The sequence below is a fragment of the Scomber scombrus genome, chromosome 11 (genome assembly GCF_963691925.1).
Source record: "Scomber scombrus chromosome 11, fScoSco1.1, whole genome shotgun sequence".
In the NCBI taxonomy this organism is placed as follows: Eukaryota; Metazoa; Chordata; class Actinopteri; order Scombriformes; family Scombridae; genus Scomber; species Scomber scombrus.
Window position 1 is genome coordinate 24,512,997 of NC_084980.1, and position 12,526 is coordinate 24,525,522.

Sequence of the window (12,526 nt, forward strand, 5' to 3'; positions counted from 1 at the left end):
CTAACATACCTCTCTACATTTCAAACAAAATGTGACTACTGCTACTAATGATAATAATAACTTTAAGGAAATAAAGTATATGAATATATAAAATAATATAAAATCAATGGGAAAAATGGATTTCCGTTTGGTATAATATCATTATAATGGCAATCTGCATTGGTTTATATAACAAGCATTATTACCATAAAATATTCTTATACTGTCCTTCTTTCTTTTACACTGTTTCTATATTAAATGATTCATAAGCAAATAGAAATTAAAGTGTATGGAACAAAAGTCTGATGATATTGAATATCACTGAATGTGCAATAACCTTGTGTAAAGCGTCTGTCACGAAATGGTCTTTATTCACAATCATTAAAAGAGGAAATTATTCTCCAACTTGAAAAAAGGGACATAACCTTTTATATATAAGCCTTTTTTTAATGTTCATTTTCACTTTGTTTTCTCATATTTATATTTTTAGTTTTTATTCATTATGATCAGATATTCTTACATTTTTTCATAACAAACGTCCTGAATATTAGAAACACCTTCCAGTGCAACTCAATACTGTTCAACGGCAACGCAAACTGCAACCTAACGATCTTCTTCTTCCTCCGCTGCTGCAAATAGTTCAATATTTAAACATTTCTTTGGCAAACACTGATGTCTCAATGATGTCATATCACATATTAAATCAAATAAAACTGAATTTTTTTTAACACAGCTGCCAAAAGCATCCTATAACCAAACACACACACACACAGATATTTGTGACAGAAGAGATGGACGTCCAATCTCTGCCATTCGCTGCTAAGCGGCCATATATACGCTGATAAAACGACGTCATTACAATGGCCGTGTAAAGCTTAATGTTTCAGAAAAGCACTATAAACCTCGGCCGGGAGGGATAATGTACGCTTTGGGATGGATTGATATTCTAGTTGAATATGACAAACGACACTTTAAAGACGTCCCGCCCACGCTATTGCACTTTAGCTGAGAGGACGCCATCTTTCATTTCGAGCACGTTCTGTCAAATGTTTGCATTAATAACAATCGAGGCTCATCCGTGACCCGGCCGAGCCAGCGGGAGCAGAGGGGGCGGGCGGGAAATGAGAACGCCAACAATAGCACTTAAAAACAGAGAGAAAAGCCGTTGCATAATCAGCACAAAGTGTGTGTATATAAGTGTGTGTTTGTGTGTGTGTGTGTGAGTGAGGAGGATGGGGGTAGGTGGAGAGAAAGAGGAGGTGGGGTTGCAATTATCAAGCAGGCATAAAATGTTGGGGAAAAATAGACAGTGAGCTACTCGTGTAAGTTATTTTGACAGGGCCAATTTCCAGAGCAGGTGATTTGGAGAGAGTGTGTGTGTGTGTATGTGCGTTGATCTGGAATTGGGCCGAGGGAATATCAGGAAAACTTCTCTCTCTCTCTCTCTCTCTCTCTCTCTCTCTCTCTCTCTCTCTCTCTCTCTCTCTCTCTCTCTCTCTTCTCTCTCTCTCTCTCTCTCTCTCTCTCTCTCCTCTCTCTCTCTCTCTCTCTCTCTCTCTCTCTCTCTCTCTCTCTCTCTGGACTGACAGCTTGGCTAATGGCGAACATTCCTCCTCTCTTTATTCCCCACTTCTTCATCAACACCCTCGCCTCATTACCGTCAGTCACACTGTAGCCCTGTACACACACACACACACACACACTAAGCACACTAAGCACACTCACACATACCTTCACGATATTACCAGAGAGAGTCCCTCCCTGTGTGACAGAACAGTCTGAACTGAGTCATTTGATTTGGAGGATCTTGAAACTGAATCAGTAAAGAAGAGACTCCGCTTGGCTTTCTCCAGATGTAAAAAAAAAAAGGTGTCAGACTAAAACCAAAGGGAACATCTGACACTGAGATGCAATTTTAAAAACACGAGCCACGGTATCAACTATGAACATGAACACATTCTGCATAAATATTTGTCATAAAGTTTGGACTGAATCTGAAGTGTCATTCATTACAAGTCTGGCCTAAGTCTGAAAACGAAGATTTGGGCCACTGTTAGGCTCAGCCATTAGCTTTTTTAAACTTATTAGCTTATTAGCATAAGATAATGCTAGCAGTGGCAGCGCTACTTTATGTTAACAGTCAAAATAATGATCAGTGGGTCATTGCAGGACCAAGCAGCAACTAACACAACTTGAAGTTAAAGCCAATATGGAAGTACGTTAAAGCGCAACACCACTGATGGCAGCTAGATGCTCCAATAGACTCCCGTTTTTAAAAAAGCCTCAACTTCTCTCTAGAAACACTAAGTCAGTCATTATGGGTTCCCTTTCTAATAAGTGTGCTGGTGGTCATTTAGGAAAAATATTGTTCCATGTCCATTAATAGGATTTGAAGACTTATAGTCTGCCCTGTGCCTGTTGATTGACAGTTGGCTCACCTGCTGCTTTCCCCAGATCCAAAACTCGCACTGAGTTGGACTATTGTTGCATTATTTCAGTAAGTTCAATGTTCAATCAGCTAGTGTTACCTTTTGAAGATATACCATATTTGGCCGTATAAGACATTACATAAGATTTTACAATACAATTAGGTTAGCAAGAACTTACATTAGAGGTGGTTGTCTTATATTTGAGGACTAAACTAAAGCGTATCAAAGTCGGAGGGTTAAAGTGGCTCTGGAAGTAAAAATCTCGTTATGTTGCTCATGGTTTGAGCTCCTCTACAGCTTGGATGGACATGAAACTGTCCTTGTTGAATGATCAGCACAAAAGCTGAACAACTGCATTACAAAATATTTGCTGTATCTTCAAAAAGTGGAAAAGGAAAAAGGCTTTCTTTTATATAATCAGTGTCGTCTTACATTCAAGGCCGATACGGTTGGTATAATTTTAAAAAGTCAAGTCCCCATTTTCTGTGGCTGGTTAGCTGCCTAAATTAACTCACATGTACAGGAGTTTCCACCACACTCAGAAATATTGGTGCGTTATCCTTCTTATCTTAACTTATGATATCACAAGCAATCATTTTATTTACAGAAAACAACTTTTTTTTTAGCCATCCATCGTTCGTCCAAACCTTTCTTCTAGAAATTACGATTATTCACAACTAAATTGCAAAAGAAAATACATTTTTCTTAATGCTGCCTAACTTTCTCAAAACACAATGAAAGAAGACTAACGTATTTAGCAAGTTGCTTAAATGTTGATGCTGAATGTACTGTATGAGATATTGCAGTAAAATATCCACTATGGTTATGTTTAAGCACTGGAAGCTAGGGCTGGGCAATATATCGTTATTATATATCGATATCGTGATATGAGACTGGATATCGTCTTAGATTTTGGAAATCGTAATATCGTGATATAGCATAGCTGTTGTTATTTGCCTTTTTCCCACTTTGTCATTATTCTGCCCTCTGTATAAGTTTAACTGACTGGCTAGTTTGGCAAATTGTAATATCATTATGTGGCATAAGAGTCTTTTCCTGGTTTTAAAGGTAATTTTCTGAACTTACCAGATTGTCCTAGCTGTTGTATTATTTGCCTTTTACCCACTTTGTCATTACACCCACATTACTGATGATTATTTATCAGAAATCACATTGTGTAAATATTTTGTGAAGGCACCGATATTCTTCCCTACAACATCATTGCGATATCGATATCGAGGTATTCGGTCAAAAATATTGTGATATTTGATTTTATCCATATCGCCCAGTCCTACTGGAAGCGCTTGGTTAAGGTTAGAAAACTCACTTGACTTTTGTCATATTTGCTTATCGCATTAGTGTCCCCTAACACAACAAGACGTATGGTGGTACTTGTTTTATCAGGTGCACATCCAACTCTCCAATGAAGCCAAACATGGCTGCTCAGAGATTTGTGACTCAGCAGAAAAAGAAAAAGAAATCCTGCAGGCTCCTTTTCAAAATGGATGAGTACCAAATTCTTACCAGAACTAGAAAAAAATGGATACAAGAGAATAGAAAAAACCCACCATAAAGTGTCAGATATGGCAGAATAACAGAGAGGGAGAGGAAGAAGGTGGTGGTGGGTGTGAAGAGGGAGAGGAAAAATGAACACATATTTTACCGGGGGAGTCATAAGTTTTGAAAAATGTTCGTCTGGGGCCTCAGGTGCAGCAGCAAACCAATGATAATGGCCTGTCATTTCCTCTGTCAGTATAAAGACAACATTACTCAGCCAAGGAGAACCTACCAGCCACGTTGGCCACATCTGCGGTGCTGACGTTCTGAGTGTTCAGGCTCACTTTGAAGGTTACAGCAGGGCCCACCACCCTGTAAAAAACACACAAACACACACACACACACACACACACACACACACACATAGTAGTTAGAAGCTTTACAAAAAAAGGCATCCTCTGAATCTATTTTTCATGGTGCTAAGGTGTTATTTTCCAGACAGAGGGGAGAAAAAAGAAGTCGTGCTCATTAAAGCTCAGTCATACGTGTCGCTTTAGAAAGAGAGAGAAAAAAAACGCTTTAACCTGTGGCGATCCCTTAGGCTGTTGCAATCCCCATCACCACTGCAAGATAACCTCTTGAATCTCAATGTAACGCACCCGCCGGCATTTAAGCACGCTGGGAAATGAAGGGAGGGGGGAGCGAGGGGGGAAGGTTGACGATGGAGAGGAGTTTGGTCATTAACAAGAGGACACTCTGATACGTGATTTTCTCCAGCAGCGTCTCGTTTTACAATGCATTTACATTTTGATTTGACGTATGGTGATTGTTGTTATATATGTCACATTGAAGGAGACGGAATCTGGGACAGCGAAACACCTAAAAAAAAAAAAAAAAAGGCGGGGGAAGATAAGAGACAACAGGAGCAGAAAAGCAACATTTTTTTATTGTTTTCTAGCTGCTTTGGAAGTTGTTTTTTTTACCCTTGTTCATCTAACATTCATGCCTATAAAGCAGCTTGAATCGAAACACACTGAGGGAGAAGAGAAGCTGGGTGGTCAGAGAGAGGCAGAGCGCAGAGAGTCTCCCAATGTGATTAACCTTTTGTTTTTCCTGCTGTAATTCAGACTAAAGGCCCCCAGCAGGAAGATATATAACCAGGTCCCCCTCCAGGACTCATTGTGCGCTCCTATAGGAAGTGACTGCTACTGTAACAACAGCATCATAAAATATGGTGACATCATTAAGGGAGCAGGTCCTATCCTAATGCCGATGGCGGAAAAAAAATATGTTTCAGGATGCTTTCAGGGATTTAGAAAAAGTAGGGTTTTTTCAGTTTTGTGGGGGTTGATGGATTTAACTTGTTAAGCTTTTATTGTGGGAGGTTTGAGTGCCTTTTTTGCAGGCTGTGTGGTCTACCTCTTCAGTTTCAGGAAACAAAAAAGACAAAAAAAAGCACCCTAAATGTCCTATTTTAACAATTAAAATGAGGTAATAAGCAGCAACGTAATTAAAACAAATGAAGAAACTAAAAAAGAAACCAGGGTTTGTGTGAGAAATTCCAACTTATACATTAATATCCTTTCTCAGTAGAGGCTTTTTCCACATTATGTCCTGCACAGATCATTCATATTTATCGTAAAATAAACTGCTTAGCTGGGATTTACAAAAAGGGACATTCCTCTAACCTTCAGTCCATTCAAGTCAATTCTTCTAATTTGGCAACACACGTTCATCAATCTTTAAACTGGCAAATAAACCCTTCAAATCTTTTCACACCTTTAGATAACCAGCCTTCATTTGACATTCCCTTTCAATGCCTTTCTTTTTTTCCCCTTTAATTATTATTGCAGGGTTTTAATTGGCTTTCTTTGGGCCCCTGAGGTCAATGTATCAAAGAAAAAAAAGCGCAATCAACAACCGAAACTCACATCCACCAGGTTTTTTTATGCGGCAGTAATATTATCCTGTTCTAACATTTAAGGTGCAATAACAAACTAATTAGACTGGGTCAAATTAATGATCCCCACGGGGGGGGGGGGAGAAACTAAGATAACACTTCCTGTCTCTTTTGTTATGAAGTCCACTCTTTTTCGCTTGTTCTAACTTATATATGCTATATTACACATAATATATCCTTTGGAGTCAAATCCCAACATAAACCGAGCAGCCAGAGTATCAAAAATTACCAAAAAAAAGTGTCGGCCAGACTGTCTGAGGAACTCCACAAAATGTGTCGGCTCATTTTTCCAGCCATTATTTCTCCTCAGAGGTATGAAGGCGACGTATTTGTCACATCCATGAAGTGATTCATCAGCCGGCGCGGGCGTGTTGTGGAGTCTCCGTGTGTGATGAAGAGGGGGAAAATCACTCACGTTGAGTTGATCACATATCCATCTGTCGGCCTCTGCCACCCAGAGCAGCTCCTGCACAAAGACGCCGCATCGACTTTGAACCACGTAAATAACCTTGTCACTCACAGGAGGTGATTTCTACGTTTTCTGTTGTTCGTATTTATCATTTGGAGGGGAAAAGAAATGTATATATAAGACTATAAAACATGTTAAAAGAATTGCTGAGGTACATTATTGCACAGAAATCCAACAGGAACTTTGAAGCACTGACGCTCAGATGCCATGTTGAATGCATCTGAGCTTCAGTGCTATAAAAACTTCTTTAAAAATGTACTATTTATCTCTTATGGCAATGAAAACATATAGATACAGATTTTTAAGATATTTTTCAACATAATTCAGCTGCCAAAACCACTCCACAACCCATTAATATGGTAAAAAATATTTATATTTTCATGACTTCTGCAAAGAAAATATGACATTTTTTGCCATTCGGTGTTTTTTATATCTCACAGCAGTATTATGATAAATGATTGCAGGGATAAAACAAATGAAGCACTTTTGACATTTGGCGTACTAAACAGAACTGATACTTCCTACCAGCTGCCAAAAAAAAGTGACAGCCACTCTGACAGTATGATTGACAACAGGCATAAATGAAACAAATCCTGTTGTGGTTTAAGACATAAAACATAACCTTGGTTGACAGAATGACAATAACTTCATACACTCAATTTTTATATTGTTTATATTAAAGAATCTGACTAAAAATCTAATTTTTTTCCTACTTTGTGGGTTTATAATGTTTCAAGAGACAACTTCTCAAATCAAAGTGTAACAAAAACTATTAAAATATTACACTATAATGGCATAAAAACTGCATTAAAAGTCATGCATTGATAATGTGACCAATACATTGAAACATAATTTAGCAGTAAAATGTGCTCAAGCTCCTATTGTTTATATATGCACTGCATCATTTAAGACGATCCTCTAAATAAAAATAAAAAAAACCCTGAATGTTTTGGATTATTCCAGATTAACAGAAGGATTACATGCTCCTTTAAAAGTTGTGAAGAATAATGCACTGAGAACTTTTGCCACTAAAATGAAACTAGGTGTTTTTTCTCAAAACTTTAACACACTAAAGTCTTTTACCTGAAAAGTCATATGTGCTGGCCTGATTTTGACAGGTTGGCAAGTGGCAGTTTACCAGTAATTTGAGCAAAGGGATTCAAATTTAGTGGAGGGAAAGACGAAAAAGGTCCCAAAGTGACAACAGAAAAGTGCAACAAAGCCTCAAAAGCTTTGTAAAGAAGTAAAACAACGTCAAAACCACAGTATAGAAAATACAGTTACTGTGGTTTCACTGCAAATATATCCACAACACAATATCATAATGTTAGTAATTAAGTCCTAAAAGTCTCGTTTTATAACAGGAATGAGTGAAAAACAAAGTAGAAAGAAGTTTTTGTGCATCTTCCAGCAATATGCAGCTGAATCAGGCGCTTCTCGGGTCAGAGACAGAACATTTAGAGTCCTGATGAAGACACATAGTGGTCTGTTTGCACTATTAAACGCTGTAAATCAGTGTGTTGTAGCCTTTTCTCATCTAGATTAAAAAACTGACAATGCAGTAAAAATGATTTCAACTGTTTCTACAGCAGCAGTAGCTTGTTATTTTTTAGGTTTTATTATGATTGTGGTGCTTTTTCTTGAATTGGGACTAAATGAAGCTTTTATCTAACAGCAGTTGATGTTGATGTGCTACTTCACAGACATGATGTGCTAAGTACCAACATGATTTTGACTCTAAAAGGCTCAAAAAACATGAAACTAAACGATGATATAAAGATGTCGATTTAACAGTCTACATCTGGTCCAAACCCTGGTTGTCATCATCCTCCCTCTCATCCAACCAGTTCAGGCCCGCTCTCTCCTCCTAGTGGCGTCTCATCGATATGACCCCTTCAGCTCAGACACAGACATTACATCACCTCAACCCTCCTGTTTCAAAAGAATAAAAAAAACCCACCTCAGTCTACACTCAGTGATGGTTACGCAACAGCCATCATTATTCGGCGGGCTGGCTCCAGTCAAAGGCTGTGTGAAGCCACCCACACATCAACACTTTCCTCTCCCGCCTGCCGCTTCGCCCTCAACCACTACCAGGCCACAGTGGCGGCTAAAAACATTTCCAAGGCTGCTCTGCTGAAAAGCGCTCGCCGTCATGTATTATCTAATCGGTATTGAATTGTTCCAAATGAAACATAAGAATAAAAACAGAGCGGAGTCACTCTCTCCAGGTTTTGTTTTCGTGTCCTGTGCGGTTGGTGTGTAGGCTTTCGCTTTTATGATTCATATGTTTGCCGGCGTGGAAGTTTTGCTGCAGGCTTAGTGAACCTCCGCTGCTCTCTGGCCTCGGCCCCTCAGAGGGAACAGACAGACAAAAAAGGGAAGCTTTGTTGTCTTTTCGGGTGGTTTTTGAGGTTGCCCAGGTCGCTAAGGACTATTTTTTGTTGTTGTTGTAATATGTAATATGCTAATCTGGTGCTATACGGTGTGAGGTTTGAGGTTGAAGTGTCTGTGGTGTTGATGCCTAAATGGAGGAAGGGGAGTTAAATGTATGGGAGGGAGAGGAAAGTGGGAGTGATATGTATACAGCTCCGACTTCATACAGCACTTTCAGTTCAAGAGCAGTCAATAAAACCTCTCAGAAAATACACATTTCCATCTAGGTGATAGTTTTGTTTTATTTTGTCCAGACTTTGAGAGGTCTGCCTTCACCCAAACACAAAGGAGGTGATTTAAATTGTCCTTGGCAGTGTTCAAAAGCACTGAAATATATATTTATCTTTAAAAAAAAACAACAGCAACATCTCTCTCTGGAAGCAATGTCGCAAAACCGTACTGCTTCTGTCCTTCAGATTTATAAAGACACAATCAGGTAATCAATGAAGTAGATAATAGTGTCTTCTCTCCATTACAGCTCTGTAAATAGACTGTTAAGACTGTTCTGCTTACGCCAGACTTCTCCATCCGCCTCACACATATCTTTTCTTTCTTTAAAAAGCGAGTTTGTCACCTAAACTAATGTGAGATAACTTACAAATACACAGTTCAGTGTTATAGACAATTAACACTGTTGTAGTTAAACGTTTAGGGTGTCATGTTGTGAGATATTTCCACTGAGAAAACTGTAAACTATCCACTAATTATTCACAGTGAATTTTATTATAAGGGTGGAAAAAGGCTCTGAAGCAGCATTTGGAGCATAATGGGAGCAACAAGCTCTGTGTTAAGACTCTAATTCAGTTTCTTAAGCAGCTAATCAAGACAGGAAACTGTGCTGCGCATTAGTTGATTTACATTAACAAGTGAGGCTCCTGAGTTCCTGCTGTTGATCATGTTATAATTAATATCTACTGTCAATACACCGGTAGAGATTAGTAGATATCAAGTTACCTTCTACTGATAAGTCGTTTTCTTGATTTTAAAAACTGCACTAACCTCCTTATTATGTATTTTTTTTAAGATACTGACTCAAATGCAGTAAATAAGAATTCATAAAATGGAGAGATGGAGATGGAGATAAAGGAATCATCTCATTGTATGAACAGAAATCAAACGTGTTGACACTTTTCTGTCCTTTTTTTTGTCTGCAAATTGCTTTTTTTAACATTACCACCTCACCTAAATCCAAGCTTTAATCAAACCCACAGAGCTTTACTTTCAACTTCTAGTAAAGATTCAAAAAGTTATGAATCAGGTTGAACTCTTGAGAACGATGTAAAATGAATAGTTATGTTGAATATTTAGGGCTCAGTGTCTCAGTGTCAGTCTAAAAGCTTTTTTTGTCTCTGGGCTCGCATATATTCTGGTGAAAGTGACTGCCGTTGCCACAGCGGTGAGGAGCCGGGCGGCCTCGGAAAATAAGCGTGGCGCCTCTGACAAATTGTCAAGGCGGCTCCCCCTGCTGGGCTTTCACTGTGCTCGCAACAAAAGAGAGCCCCTGTCTTTCCCCATCTCTCTCTCTGTATCTAACTCTCTCTCTCTCTCTCTCTCCCTGTCACTCTCTCTCGCTTTCTCTGCCTCCAATCCATCACTCTCCCCAGTGTACAGCTCCCCTCTTTTCATTCCCAGAATAGGAGAACAAAGACAAAAGGTGCATTAGAGAAGGAGGGGAACAGTACGGGCCACCCATGGACTCAATACAGCAGCCGAGCGGCACGGCGAGGTGCCGCGGGAACAACGAGGCCTGGTGGAGGGGGCACAGAGAGAGAGAGAGTGTGTGTGTGTGTGTGTGTGTGTGTGTGTGTGTGTGTGTGTGTGTGTGTGTGTGTGTGTGTGTGTGTGTGTGTGTGAATCGGACGACCCCAAAGCCACCCATTCCCCCCCACCTGTCCACACACTAACAAATACACAAACTGTACACATGAATTCTTCATTTCGATTCAACGTAGAAGACTACAGAATTAATCTACAGCACACACAGGAATGCACGCTCCCTCACATCAGCATTTATTATCCCGAGGGGGGGGGGGTTAAAGGTCAACACAATGCCAGTGTTTCTATCAGCTGCCAGTAAGTTTAACAGTGTAGAAAGTTTCGAGCGGTTGCATCACCTCTTTGGGGACAAAACAACACGTTCAGAGCAACACCGGCCAACAGTGTGACATTGAAAAAATACTTTATAACACCATTAAAATGTGCTGTAATACCCAGATAACAGGATAATTAATCCAAAATAATTCTGCACGGTTCACAGTAAACACAGTTTCATAACAGCTCACTAAAGTCCTGAAATTGCACAATGTATAACTCTACAAACACTACATAAAGTATGTGTTCATATTGTCTGTCAGTAAAAAAAATCTATAGTACTGTGCAAAAGTCCACCATTAGATTTGTTGTTTTAGTAATGCTATAATGACCATATATATAATTATTACTCAGTCTCTTTATTATAATACAACCAGAAAATACAGGAAATGTGTGTAAACAGTATTAAAAAAAACAGCTTCTATAGGCTAAAGTTGCAAGTGTAAGTGTGACTTACACTTACACTTGAGCAATAGCAGGAACCTGGCTCTCTTAAACCTAAATCGAATGAAACCCTAATTAATATCAATGCTAACATCTGTATTAGTCCTAATATTTCATGTCAAAATGACTGCAGTGAAAAAGATGTTTAACTCATAAGAAGTTTGTTAATATGTATAAGACCAACTTTCAATCACATTATTCCCTTAAAAATGCAGAAGATCACATAATTTGATAAAATCATAGTTTTGCATCAACAAGGCCGCACTCTCAAAGGAAAATCAACTTCAATCAACTTCAGGACAGTCTCCCCAAAAGATGAGGTCAGACTAAATACTGACTTTTGGATTGTAGACGCCATTGTGTTCTGAAAATTGTGTTTTTTTTGTACATATTTCCTGTATTTTCAGTCTGTATCTTAATAAAGAGACTGAAAAATAATTATGTATGGTCATTAAAACTTATACTGTATAAATATAAACTGTATTTAATCAGATAGTCTCATTGAGATTGAGATCTCTCAACGATCTGAAAAGAAAAACTTTCATAAATCAGACAAGGACATAACACAACAAAAGGCAACGGAAGCCAAAATCAACAAAGAATGAATTCAAAACATCACATCGACATAACAAAGTTTTAAAATCTCAGAGGAAAAAAGTCTAGATTGAGGGTCAGTTTCTAGTTCATCTCAATTAAAAAGGTGCAAATACCTGAAACCGGTTCTGCTAAGATTAGTGGGACCATGAGGGATTTCTATGGTTCAGTATTTACTGGATCATGTACTGTAGTTACATTTAAATGTGAGAAGTCGAGAAGTCGGATTTGATTCATCAAACACCACAGGAAGCTATTTTTTTTGTTGCTTTTTTTTCCTGGCATCATCGTCGTCATTCACCGAGTTTTAGCCTCTCCGCTGAGTGTTGCGCCGTGAAACTGTATTGCGTCCATTGTTCGCCACACTTGAAAAACTGAGCGCTTTGGAGAGAGTTTTAAGTATACTTCATTGTGTCTGTTTCCATTGTGAGCTAAACACATACTCAACAACACACAAGGTTAGAAATCAGCACATATTGTAGTAGCTGTTCTCAAACTGGGAGAGTTTCCAAAGAGGAGGAATGAGAGAAAAAGTCTCCGAACTACAAGCATATACTGGAGGAGGCAACTAGGAAATGGAAATGTAGGTAATGTGTCTAGTATTACTATTTATGATAGTAACAGGAA

The 12,526-nt window shown here is 38.8% G+C and overlaps 1 protein-coding gene across 1 annotated transcript in view; it reads right to left on the reverse strand.

Moving 5' to 3' along the window:
• The window catches only part of LOC133991020 (receptor-type tyrosine-protein phosphatase N2-like), a gene marked incomplete at its 5' end in the record, with an annotated part of 213,070 nt that overhangs the window by 156,675 nt on the left and 43,869 nt on the right, over nt 1-12,526 (reverse strand). Inside the window, one exon of the mRNA XM_062429469.1 lies at nt 4,198-4,277. Coding sequence (XP_062285453.1) covers nt 4,198-4,277 — 80 coding nt within the window. The remainder of the gene's footprint in view (nt 1-4,197; nt 4,278-12,526) is intronic.